General features: G+C 49.4%; 1 protein-coding gene across 1 annotated transcript in view; it reads right to left on the bottom strand.

Moving 5' to 3' along the window:
* The window catches only part of Ncapd2 (non-SMC condensin I complex subunit D2), a 28014-nt gene that overhangs the window by 1903 nt on the left and 12838 nt on the right, over nt 1–13273 (bottom strand). The window contains 21 exon segments of the mRNA XM_052719378.1: nt 115–298; nt 410–490; nt 1035–1072; nt 1074–1130; nt 1219–1396; nt 1747–1902; nt 1985–2108; nt 2182–2293; nt 3323–3495; nt 3731–3895; nt 3972–4056; nt 4152–4284; nt 4545–4678; nt 6201–6285; nt 6518–6692; nt 7334–7558; nt 7827–7942; nt 10429–10603; nt 10689–10776; nt 10871–11005; nt 12093–12290. Coding sequence (XP_052575338.1) covers nt 115–298; nt 410–490; nt 1035–1072; nt 1074–1130; nt 1219–1396; nt 1747–1902; nt 1985–2108; nt 2182–2293; nt 3323–3495; nt 3731–3895; nt 3972–4056; nt 4152–4284; nt 4545–4678; nt 6201–6285; nt 6518–6692; nt 7334–7558; nt 7827–7942; nt 10429–10603; nt 10689–10776; nt 10871–11005; nt 12093–12290 — 2817 coding nt within the window.

Genomic DNA, 13273 nt, shown 5'->3' on the forward strand with positions numbered 1-13273 from the left:
AATGGTTGTAGTGCAGCTAGCAAAGCAGGAAGTTAAGAGTCCCACAGCACTCCGGGAGAGAGGTTGTGTTTACTGCACCGGGACCCAAGAGGGCCAGTACCCTGCACCACTCACCTTGCCCTCAGGCTTGGCCCCACGACGCAGTTTGCCCACAACCAACAAAAAAGAACCGAAGACAGATGCGTCTAACAGCTTGTCTCCAAAGCAGTCAAAGTGGTCCAGCATCTTGTGGAGGCCGCGCTCTGTGAGGGGCAGCTGGGACACACAGTAGGCCAGATCGCGGTATTGCCGCTCAGTTCTGCACAAGGGGGGATTTTATGACGCATGCACATATTCCCCTTCAGTCTCCCTTGGTCCCAGGGCATCACTCTTCAGAGGAAAGAAAGACCTCCCCAAATGGCAGCATTACCGGGCTGTGCGGAACCGCTGACACAGCTTCTCCACCAGGCTCTCAGTCTGTTTGTCCTTGGTGATGTAGGAGAGGAGCTGCCTGTGAGGAGGGGAGTGTGTGACTGACTGGCCAGGGAAGCTCTATTCTCAACTACTATACCGAACCCACCTCCACCACCCCACCTTTTCTGTCCTTGCTTTAGGAGAATGTTCTTGGCCATGGCCTGCCACCGTTCCTCTTGTCCCCTTCCGTTTATTGAGAACGCAGATAAGAACAGCTGCTATCTAGTGACTGCTAATGTGTGCGCACCACACTGGGGACCACACCTACCCTATTGAGAGCCTCAGGAACTCTGGAACAAGTACTATCATCCCGTAGGGGACAGGCAGATGGCAGAGGTCAAGTTGTTTTGGAGAAGGCTGTACAGCTAACATGTACCTGGGGCTGAAGTCGGCAGCAAGAATGCTTGCCTAGCATATGCAAGGCCCTGAGTTCACTCTCCCTCATTCTCAGCACACGATATCAACCAACCAACCAATCAACCAGAGCTGATTAAAAGTGTGTCTGGTTCCTAACTAAGTCTGTGTGCTACACACACATACCCCATACCACGCTACACCCCTGTAGATCTAGAAAGCCATACTTCATGACGGTGTGGAAGGGCTCCTCCTCCACCCCCACCCTCTGGGTCTGACAGGCGACTGATGATGTCGGGGAGGAGGTTATAAATTGCATTGCCCTGTAGGAGAGAGAGCAGACGATGAGGTGGGGGCGGGGAGCTGACCTACATACTTCCTCTGCAGAGAGCTTCAAGCTGCCTCTCTCACCTTGTGGGAGAGCTCATTGAAGAAGTTCTTGGCCAGGGCGGCAATCTGAGGCACAGGGTCGATGAGCAGCACAGCCATCTCGCTGACCTGGCCCTTCACCTTCACCATGTCCTTCAGGATCAGGTGCGTCATCACCAGGCCTGCTGTCCTCCGCACTTGTTGAGATGGGTCTCGGAGGCTAGGAATAAAAGCTCTAGTCACTGAGATCAAGAACTCTTGTTTATACCTTAAGACCGACACGAAGGCCTGATGCAAGGATCTATTGTTCTACAGTATGCCATTCTAGAAGCAGCTCGAAGGCTATTTTGAATGGAAGGCTGGAGTCAAGGACAATGCAAGGCTTGTAGACAAGATTTTAGAAGGCTGCTTCAACTTCCAGTGTCCATTCAGGGCCCGCTTGCACAGGCTGACTGGCTAGCAGATAGTGAAGACACTGCCAGAGGCCAGGGGGAGAGCTGTGCCTCACTGCACTAATGGAGTCCAGAGGAGAACTCGTACCGGTGTGCGAGCGAGCGAGCGATCTCTTACCGGGCATACAGGTGAGGAGTCCAGGGATCCACCAGGTTGGGGAAGCGGATAGCCAGATCCCCAGTGGCAACCATGAGATTAGACCGGACAGTGGGGAGTGAAGACTTTTCAAGCATGGTGAAGAGAAGACGAAGCTGGGAGTCACAGAAAGTGGCACTGAGGGCAAAGAGAGAATCATCAGGGAAGCAGGAAAGCTGCGTCATTTCGTCTTCCTGGAGTTGAAAGCAGCTGGGCCTACCTGATCATGCAGAACTTGCCGAGGGCCAGCGAAGCAGCCGCACAAAGGTCTGGGTTGCCATAGAGGCCAGGGTTGCTGCAGACCTTCAGCATCAGTGGGACAAAGGCAGCTAGGACCTGATTGCCTGTTGGAGGAACAGCTCAGGTTTGGACAGGCTGTATTCGCTGGGGAGAAGGGCACACGGCAATCCTTCTTACCATCCAGCAGCTCCTTCTCACAGATGCTGCGGATCAGTTCTGCCTCCGTGTCGTCAGCAGTGGCTCCGACCAGCCCCAGCTCTTCCTCCATAGTTGTCTCAGAGCTTGTATTCTGAAGGGAGGGAAGCCAGGGGTCTCGGCGATCACTTCTCCTTTGAGACAGGCTCTTATGTGGCCCTGGCTGTCCTGAAACTCTCTATTCAGACCAAGCTGACCAGGAGCTCACAGGGATCTGCCTGCCTCAGTCTCCTAAGCTGGGATAAAGGCGGGTATCACTTCACCCTCCTTTGAGACAAACTTTAAACAATTGTTTTGTTTGTCTGAGTGTTTTACCCTGTGTGTATGTAAGTGTACCACATGTGTGCATTGCACACGGAGCCCAGAAGAGGGTATGAAGATTCCCCGGGAGCTGGAGTTAGAGATGGCTGAGTAGCACTATGTATGTTCTGAGATCTGAACTCAGGTCCTCCAAGCGCAGCAAGTGCTCTTAACTCTGAGCCATCTCGCTACTCACAAGAGATCATCTTTGATTCTAGCATAACACTTCACTTGCATGAAGAGATCTAAAGACGAAGTTTATAAAACCATCCATAGAAGTACCAAATATGTCCGGAAAGAGAAAGAACTCAGTGAAGAAGGTCCCCTCGTAGGTTTTTAAGTTGCCAAGGCAGGTCTCTACACCTCTTCGTCTGAAAACATAATTGACTGTAAATGGTAAATAACTGGATTGTGTCTGACCTGACCCCACTGCTGCAACTGTCTTATTTGTCTACAAGACAAATATGCCTTTAGCAGAGAGGACACAGGGTCTCACCAGGTGACAGGCTAGTAACACAGGCTGATTAAGAAGGGGGTGTTACATGTGTGTTCAAACAAACAGTACCTTAGATGGGGCCGGTATCTAGACTAGGGTGTACAGGTCAGTCTGTGTGAACCTAACGCCCCCTACTGGATGAGCATGGATAGACCATGCCGTCTTGGTTGGTGCTAACCTTCCCTAGGGGAGCATCAACAGAGAGGCAGGTTCTTCACTTGCTAATACAGAAGCAGAGATTTCCCTAGAAAGCCATGTCCTGAGGTGAGGCTCTGAAAATCTGGGAAACGCTTGGGGCAGGAGCCCATCACCTCGCCACCCATTCACCTTCTCCTTGGGCTCCTTGGTCCTGTGTTCCTGCTCTTCCCGAAGAACTCGCCGCCGCCCCAGCTCTCCACTCACTGCTTGTTCTAAATGTACCAGCTGCTGCAGGGCCACATCCCCAGCCAGTGACAGCAGGTTCATCAGCAGGTACGTGGGGAGCCTGGGGACAGTCTCCTCTGATGTAGAGGGAAGGGAAAGAGCAGAGGCCTCGTCAAGTCCCACCAAACTCCACCCCTTACTCGTGTGCTGCTCAAACTGGGAGCAGGAGTGAGGTGGGACACGTGGCAGTGACCGGCCCAACATCAGCCTGAACAAAGACGAGTGTGGGCTGAAGCTCCTCACCCTTTAGGGAAAACACCAGACACTGGCTGCCCACTCCGCCCCTGAGCAATCAAACCTCTGCCCACTCACTGGGGTCCTCCTCAGGGGTGTGCTTCTCAAGCTTCTCCAAGGCTTGCTTTGCACAGCCTTGTAACATCTGGGCACAGATCACTTCAGGGCCCTCTGCCAGCTGGTAGGTCAGGGTCACTGCTACCTCTTTGAATGGGATCCAGAGGGGATCTGGATGTGTAAAGCCTGGAGAGCGGAGAAGTTGATCACTGCAGCGAAAGGACCCAGCCACACTGATTGCAGGCCCTTCTGGATAGCTTACCCTTTGTGACCATCTCTCGAAGTCGTTCAAACAACCTGTGTTCCTGAGGCAGCCGGAAGGGAGGTTGACGTTCACCCAGGGAAGGCTGAGAAGAAAACAAAATGCCAGGGTGGGGAAGGCAGACAAGAGGCTCTCTCTCCACTCTCCTCAGCTGAGCCACAGCCACCCTACATCACCTACCTTCCTCCTGTCTGAGATGTTGGCAATGGCAAGGCACACCTGCTGGGCCAGCCTGTAGTCCTGGGGAAACTTCTCATCCAGCCCCACCCTCACCAGTGTGTCTAAATTGCTTCCCACGATTTCTGGTTTTCCTCTAGGGAAAGAAAAACGGAGTTAAGGGCAGCCCTGGGCAGGACCCCGTGGGAGACGACGGCAGTGCAGGAAGGCCCCGGTACCCACGTGGGGTTCCTGGAGCCCCGAGGCCTGACTCAGGCCAGGTCCCCGGATGCCAGTGACTATTTCTACTGCACAGGCAGGCAGGTGCTCTCTTCACCCAGGCAGCCGACCCTGAGAAAGCTCAACTGGGTTGACTACGACTTCCCACTCTACTTGCTTCCTGGGGCTGAGCCTCACCGTGCCATCATGCCAAGAAGCATGACAGAGGAACAGCGCTCCAGAGGAGAGCAGGGGACCTTTTCCGTGGCTCGCTCCCACAGCAGTTGGGTCACTGCTGGTTTTATCTCATCCTTCTGCACAAACTCACAGAGCTGAGGAGAAAAGAAAAGTAATTCAGCTTCAAAAGACCAGTTCCCCGTTGGTCTACTTATCTGAAGACAACGCTGAGACCTGGATGGAGCCAACACTGGGAACAGAAGAGGAAGGGACGCGAATGTCCACCAGGAGTTGGGGAGGTACTTCTCGCTCCATTCTCTACCTTCCTACTTCATGTCTTTCTTCCAGGCTACACTTCCTAAAGTGACACAAACTTCTGAGTTCTGTGTGGAGCACTCTGGATTATTTCTAGTCACTTTTCTTACTGTGAGAACAAGGTCAAACTGTCTAGGACAGCAATGCCAACCCCCTCTTCTTTACATGTGCCTTCCCTTTGTCGCCCAGTCCCTGGCGGTTTCTCCGGACTGTCCTGTCATCGCTGTTCACCTGCAGGGGCTCAGGCAGCACCTCGACCCTGTCCAGAGCTCTCCAGGTGCCTCGTGTGTGACAGGCACGGCACCCCCGAAGCATCTGCTTCCAGCTCGTCTCTGCCTACTGTACAAGTCCTGAGCAGCAGGCAGCCCGGGAAACATCAAGGTAGTTGCCACCACCAGTCCCTCTCTCTCCCCAGAAAGGAACAAAAGTAGCAATTGGGAGGCCAGGCCAGCAGCTGCTCCCTCCGACTGGAAGTTATCAGCCCATGTTCCCAACTTGCTTATCTTCTGCAGATAACAATTTTGAGTCAGAACACAAACTTCTTCACTCTCTGGCTGCGACAATGGACTTCCTTTGCTTTTTGCCAGAAATTCCCTCCTCTTCCTTCTCTTTCTCTCTCCCAATCTGACTGAACTTCCACGACCCATGCTGACAAGTACCAACCACCTTGATGGCCAAGTCCCCGACCTCTACTGTAAGCAGCTCTGTGATCTCGGTTACAGCACAGAGGCTGAAGATGTTTCCTGGAGCTTGCCCAGTGTAAAGGCTGCAGCCAGGCAAGCTGCCGAGCCTCTCCGGGAGCCTCCCTCAGAGCCCCATTCGACCTGACTCCGGAGTGGCCGGGTGGTAAGAACAGCGCCCAGCACACAGGAAGCAGCATGTGTTATTATTGCTGTTAGTGTCACGTGTGCCCCGACTCTACATCTTCTAACTGTGTTTTGTGTTTTTCACTATAAGCCAACTATTGGTGAGTTGAGCATCGCAGCACATGCCTGAATCTGGACACTGAGAAGCTGAGGCATGCCGGGCGGTGGTGGCGCACGCCTTTAATCCCAGCACTCGGGAGGCAGAGTCAGGCGGATCTCTGTGAGTTCGAGGCCAGCCTGGGCTACCAAGTGAGTTCCAGGAAAGGCGCAAAACTACACAGAGAAACCCTGCCTCGAAAAACCGGAAAAAAAAAAAAAAGAGAGAAGCTGAGGCAGGATGGTGAGTTTGAGGCCAGCCTGGACTACACATGAGACAACTATGTAGCAAATAAACAAGAAAGTAAATCTCTTCGTGGGGCTGAATAGATCTCTGCTTACAGGAAACAGTCACTAATTGTAACTGCTGAATGAGAAGAGGACAGAGCAGAAGACTCACAATTTCCTCAAGACACTGAATGGTCCCGACCGAGGCATCCACTAACAACAAGGACAGGTTCTGGATCAAGGCCTGGGCCTTGGCTCTGTGGGAACAACCGGAGATCAGTGGTCACTACGACTGGGGAGCTGGATTCAGCAAACAGGCCAGTAGGTTAGATAAGTGCTTGGAGGAGGCCTCAGCAGAGATCCACTGAGCCTGGCTGGTATGGACCATCCGTGAGTTGAGACCTCCCTAGGAGAACATCCTTCAGGACACTGGGAAACCCCTTGAAGGTGACCTCAGGAAAGTTTGTGAAGACAAGGAAGCCCACGAACCTGGCTGAGTCCCCTTTCGGGTGGAGGTAGAGTTGGCGGTAGGCATTAAGGACAGCTTCCCGGACACCAGGCTCCTTAGACCAGATGAGAGGCAGCATGCGGCGAACCCCAAACAGGGCCTGGGGCACCCCAAATTGGAATACCATCACAAAGAATTCAATCACCTCCTGCACCACTGAGAACAAATAAAATGTCACCCATCTACTTGACCAATATCACACTACCCACAGAACTCCTGTTAGCACAGTAACATGATTGTGGAGGTCACTGTCATTGTCCCCAACAATGACTGCTACAATGCCTTCTCACGACACAGGCTAAACTAGATAAACTGTAAAATGTTAACAATGGTAAACACTCTCTGACTTTTAATGGTGCAGGCCATCAGGCGCTGGATGATAGCTCAGTGGTTAAGAGCACTTGCTGCTCTTCCAGAGGACCTGGGTTCAATTTACCAGTACCTATATGGTGGCTCGCAACAAATCCTAACTCCAGTTCCAGAGGATCTGAATCCTCTTTGGTCTCTGCAGGCATCAAACATGCATGTGGTACACACACATGGAGATAAAATACCCATACACATAAAAGTAAGTAAGATCTTAAAAATACAACACGGGGTTGGGGATTAAGCTCAGTGATAGAGCGCTTGCCTGGCAAGCTCAAGGCCCTGGGTTCGGTCCTCAGCTCCCTAAAACAAAAACTAAAACAAAAACCCCAAAACCAAGAATAATAAAGGCGTGGGCATCACTAAATAAGAGCAGGCAGGACTGTTTTCCAGCCCAAGACCAGCTCTTTCTCAAGAGGAGTCAGGCCTACCTGTGGTTGTGTTTTCATACATCATCTTGCTGATGATGCCAATGGCCTCTGTCACCTTCTGGGAGAAGCTGTAGGCATCCTGCAGATACTGCACCAGCATCTCCTGCTTCACCAGCTCGTCATTCCTCTGCGATCCCTCAGGCTCGGACACACTGGGAGACTCTTTACTGTCCGTCAGCCCTGGGACTGTGTCCCCAGGAGATCCCTGTGTGGAAGCTGCAGGGCCTAGGAATTAGAGAGGTACAGGACAGTTTTGCTCAGGTATATGTGGGGAGTCCAGGGCTACCAACATCCCTGGCTATTTCTTTCAACAATGTGAAGGGATGAATTAGAACCTGTTCTAAAACACTTTGGTTCATTTCTTAATAGATTCCTGCAGACCTCTCTAGTTTGCACAGGTGCCCTGTCACCGGGCTGTTCCCCTTCCAGAGTGGCAGTGTCAACCCCCTTCCGAGCCTCCTTCAGCCCAAGGCTTGCTGACTGAAAGGATTACCTTTGAAGATAATTCCCAGGAGATTCAGGAAGCTGTTCTCCTCTAGCTCTGTGTGACTGAAGGGTTCAGACTCCTGGAAGTGGCTGGTGGCTTCTCGAGTCAGAATAATAGCCTGCCTGAAAGAATACCAGCCTGTCACCAATTCAGCACCCAGAAGAGTGTCACTGAAGCCTTTGTAAGGGATCCTACCTCATGATTCCATTCAGCTCCCTAAAGAAAAGGGATATATGGCTGAGCGGTGGTGGCACACGCCTTTAATCCCAGCACTCATGAGGCAGAGACAGACGAATCTCTGTGAGTTCGAGGCCAGCCTGGTCTACAGAGTGAGTTCCAGGAAAGGCTCCAAAGCTACACAGAGAAATCTGTCTCAAAAAAACAAAAAGAAAAGGGATGTCTCATGCTTAAAAAGTTGAGCAGTACCTACTTGGGCATTGGATCCCAAACACCAAGCCTTTACTGTGGTCTTCAAGGAACTTGGGTCTTTTCTAAGCTTTTAAAATCACAAACCCGGGCTGGAGAGATGGCTTAGAGGTTAAGAGCACTGACTGCTCTTCCAGAGGTCCTGAGTTCAATTCCCAGCAACCACATGGTGGCTCACAACCATCTATAATGAGATCTGGCGCCCTCTTCTGACCTGCGGTCATACATGCTGTATACATAATAAATAAATAAATCTTTAAAAAAAAAAAAAAAAAAATCACAAACCCAGGGTTAGCCACATAGCTCAGCAGGAAAGGGTACCTATCACAGAGTTTAATGCCTTAGAGTTCAATTCCTAGAACCTACATGGTGGAAAGAGAGAACTGATTCCCAAAAGTGGTCCTCTGATCTATCCATATGCTGTACCGCTATGCCCACTCTAACAAAAATACGCACGCCTGCTCCAAACACTTGTTTAAAAAGCCTGCTGTTTGGAGTCAACAGACTTTCTCTAATTTGTTACTTTTATGGCATAACTGCAGAATCAGGTTCTTTTCTTGAAACAGAGTTTAACAATGTACTCAGAATGACCATGAAGTCACCATGTACCCAGGCTGCCCTTCAACTCCCAACCCTCCTGCCTGAGACTCCCTAAATCCTGGCATTACAAACAAGTACTACTGCCTCACAGTAACATCTGTGTAGCTGGGCGTGGCTGGGAGGCATAGTTCAGCAGCGGAGCACGTGCTGAGCACACACACAAGCTCCTGGGCTTCATGTCTGTCAAAAGGGCAGCAGGTGGCACCACAACTGGTACTGTGATGCTGGGGCTGAAGGCAGGGTTTTGTAGCTGAGGTGAGCTCTCCACCACATCAGCCACATCTCCACCCCTTTTCACCGTTTGGAGAGAAAGTTCCACTACAAAGCCCTGGCTGAGAGGAAGACTTGCTGTTTAGACCTTGCTAGCTCTGAACCTGCAGCAACCTGCTGCTTCTGCCTCCCGAGTGCTGGGGTGACAGGCACGCACCATCACACCAGGCTCACTAGCTGGGGTTACAGGCATGCACCATCACACCAGGCTCACTTAGCTGGGGTGACAGGCACACGCCATCACACCAGGTTCACTCAGTTGTCTGTGAAGTGCTAGGAACCAAATGCAGGGCCTTGAACAGACCAGGTAAATGCTTTACCACTAGGCTAGACCTCCAGGACCGGGAGAGGCTTTTTGTTTTGTTTTGCTTATCGGGCCCTGGGGATTGAACCAAGAGCCTCGTGCATGTTAGTGTTCTGCCACTGCCACATCCCCAGCTTCTTTAAACTCTGAGATGGAATCTCATTAAGATACTCAGGCAGGCCTCGGTAATCTTTCCAGACTTAGCTTCCCAAGTAGTTTGGATTACAGGCCTGTGCCAGAGACTGGGCTCCTGAGTAGTTTTTAAAACATTTAAGAGTAGAAAGGCAGTTGTGGAGTATGCATTTGGTCAGACATTACTACAGGAAAAATACCTATCACCTCCAGCAGCAGCATACTTAAGTAAACCTCTCCCCACCCCCCACCCCCACCCCCGAGACAGGGTTTCTCTGTTATAGTCCTAGCTGTCCTGGAACTCACTCTGTAGACCAGGCTGGCTTCAAACTTACAGAGATTCATCTGCCTCTGCCTCCCAAGTGCTGGGATTAAAGGCATGAGCCACCACCGCCTGGCTTAGTACTAAGCATTTTTAAGGACTCATCATAAGTCTCTCAAAGGTTAACTTTAAATCCACACAGACTTGTTGTGAAATAATCTCTTTGTACACTGTGAAGATGTGTCACTCTGGTTTAATAAAAAGATGAACGGCCAATAGCTAGGCAGGATTTTTGGGGCAGAGAGGGTGCTAGGAAGAAGATGGTAGAGTTGCCAGCCAGATGCAGAGCAAGCAGGATGGGCAATACGGAGATGAGGTACTAAAGCCATGAGGCAGAAAGTAAATTAACAGAAATGGGCTAATTTAAGTTATAAGAGCTAGTTAGAAACAAGCCTAAGCTATCGGCTGAGCATTTATAATTAATAAGTCTGTCTTTGTGTGTGTGTGTGTGTGTGTGTGTGTGTGTGTGTGTGTGTGTGTGTGTGAGCGGGCAGCCCAAAGAAAAATTGTCTACACAGACCTGCAGAGAACACCCTAGTCTTTCTTTCACGTACTTGTAATTAGCTCTGGCCAGCAGCTGTCGGATGCGTCCTTTCACCTCCTCCACAGTCTCTGTATCAGCAATTTGTTGATCTGCCTCTTCCTCGGGAAGCTTTAGAAGCTGCTGCAGGGTAGACTTCAATTCTGGCAACATGGCTTCCCATTCCTCCTCTGGGTCTAGGGCTGCAGCTGAATGGGAGTCTGTTTAGTCTCTCTTAGGGTTTGTGACCTCAGGGAGAAAGCAAGACAGACTCCCAGGGCAGTGGCTACTCACAAGCAGCTGCAGTTCGACTCTGGGCTTTCATTTCTTGTAATTTCTGGATCTCCTTCTGCAGTGGTCCAGCAAGGTCAGTATCACTGAGCTGTCAAGGTAGGATGCATATGACGTCACTAGGTGACACACTTCCATCTTTGTTTCCATGTCACTCCTCTTTTGCACGCACCATGTTTACTCACCTTGCAGGAGAAGGGGTTATTGGCTAGGAAGCTGGCCAGCAGCTGGATGGCATTTTTACACACCAGCACCGACTTGTCCGCTAGGCGTCCCACGGCTAAGGCCACCACTGCCTGGAAACGGGTCAGGGGGAGCACCTGGATGAGCAGAAGGAGAACCAGCTCAATTAGCACCACCCAACTGCAGCTTAGCTGGGGTGACAGGTGAGCCACCTCCAGTGGCTCCACACAAAATTCTAACCTTACTTAAAGTAGGGTATTTTGTTGTGATTTTTCTTTGTACTTAATTTTTCATTTTGCATTGTTTGTGGGTATGAAATTGGTAGATGACAATGTCAAGTTTCAATGTCCAAGGGTTGGACACAGCTGTGATTTAAATTAAGCCACTCACTCACTCTAAAGAGGCTTTTCTGTGGGATTATAAAATGTGAGCAGCACCACACTGTAGTCCTTAACTGGAGCAGGCACCTTGTCCTTGGAAAGGTAAGACTTTTATTTTATTTTTTAAAAATTTATTTATTTATTTATAGTTTATGTATGAGTGCTCTGCATATACACCTGCATGCCAGAAGAGGGCACCAGATCCTATTACAGGTGGTTGTGAGCCACCATTTGGGTGCTGGGAATTGAACCTCTGGAAGAGCAGCCAGTGCTCTTATCACTGAACCATCTCTCCTGTCCCCCTGGCAGACTTTTATAACTGTTAGTAAGAATCTCAAGTCTAGACTCTTTCTTGGGGCAGTTACCAGATTCTTTGTCTATTTAAAAAACAAAACAAATAAACCAAAACCATTTTTTTTTGGAGGGTTAGAGAGATGGCTCAGAGGTTTTGAGTACTGGCTGCTCTATCAGAGGATCTGGGTTCAATTCCCATCACCCACATGGTAGCTCACAATTGTCTGTAACTCTAATCCCAGGGAATAAGAGGCCTTCTGGCTTCCACAGGTACTGTACACATGCAGTACATGGACACAAACTAGAAACATACCCATACACATACAATAAAAATAAAGGAAAACATTTCTTTTCTTTTTTAATTGAACAAGGTCTCCTATTGCCCGGCTGTCTTCAAACTTTCTATGTGGCTGAGGATGACCTTAAACTACTGACTCTGCTACTTCCCAAATTCTAGTATTACAGGCATGCCACATGCTCAGCTAGATTCTCTCTTGACTTTGGCAAGTATACAGAGAAATATTAAGTTTTAGCAGAGAAGGTTGTTTACCTTCTGTTGAACAATCCGGGTAAAGAGCTGCAAAACACGGCTTCGAACAAAGGAGTTAACATCATGGCCATGAGCTTGCAAGATGTCCAAGAATTGGTCTCTGGTTTCTCGGGCCGTTTCTTCTAGTTGGTCACCTTTTAGAACCTGTAGTATCATCTCCGTCATGGCTGCTAGCACAGCATTGCGCATCATGTAATTCTAAGAGAGGGACATAAAGTTGGAACAAACCTCTCCTTCTATACGCACATTTCTTTCCCTCAACTCCTCTGCCCTTTGTCAAGGTTATGACTGCTTGTACTAATAGGCTGTGACTTTCCTGGCCAACTGCCTAGGTATTTGTCTCCAGGGTCACAGGAGGATGATGAGTCCCAAGAGGATTTGTATGCTCAGAGATTGTCAAGAAAATAAGTAAGAGCCAAAATCAAAGGCTGGTGATTCCTAGTCTGAAATGCTTGGGACACAGTATTTTGGATTTTGTATATCTATATACACATAGTATCTTAGGGATGAAAATGAAATCTAAATGTAGAATACATCTATGTTTCAAATACATCACACTTAAAGTCTAAGGGTAATCTCAGATACCACTAAGCCTGAGGACCTGAGTTCAATCCCCAAGACCAATGAAGGGAGAGAACCAACTTCCACACATTTGTACATATTACACACACACACACACACACACACACACACAAGTGAGTATATAACTGTTTTTCTTCTGAGACAGGGTCTCACTATGAAGCACTGTCTGGCCTAGGAGTATAAAGAGCAGACTGGCCTCAAATTCAGTGATCCACCTGCCTCTGCCTCCTGGGTGCTGGGATTAGAGATGTGTGCTATATCCGGCAAATAATATAAATAAAAACCAAAATCAGATCTATCAATGCACATTTGAGAAACATTTCTTATTATCCTTTATATGAAGTCATAAAATGTTGCAGGATATTTGATCACACTGTGCCCTTCTGATTGGTTTAATAAAGAGCTGAAGAGCCAATAGCTAAGCAGGAAAGGAAAAGCAGGACTTCCGGGCAGAGAGAGGAACTGGAGAAGGAATCTAGGCATGTGAAAAAAAACTGCCAGCAAGACACGGAGGAAGCAGGATGGGTGGTATGAAGGAGAGGTAACGAGTCATGTGGCAGAGCATATACTAAAAAATATGGGTTAATTTAAGTTTTAAG

This window comes from Peromyscus californicus, unplaced genomic scaffold, assembly GCF_007827085.1.
Source record: "Peromyscus californicus insignis strain IS unplaced genomic scaffold, ASM782708v3 Scaffold_6__1_contigs__length_162567912, whole genome shotgun sequence".
Classification (NCBI taxonomy): domain Eukaryota; kingdom Metazoa; phylum Chordata; class Mammalia; order Rodentia; family Cricetidae; genus Peromyscus; species Peromyscus californicus.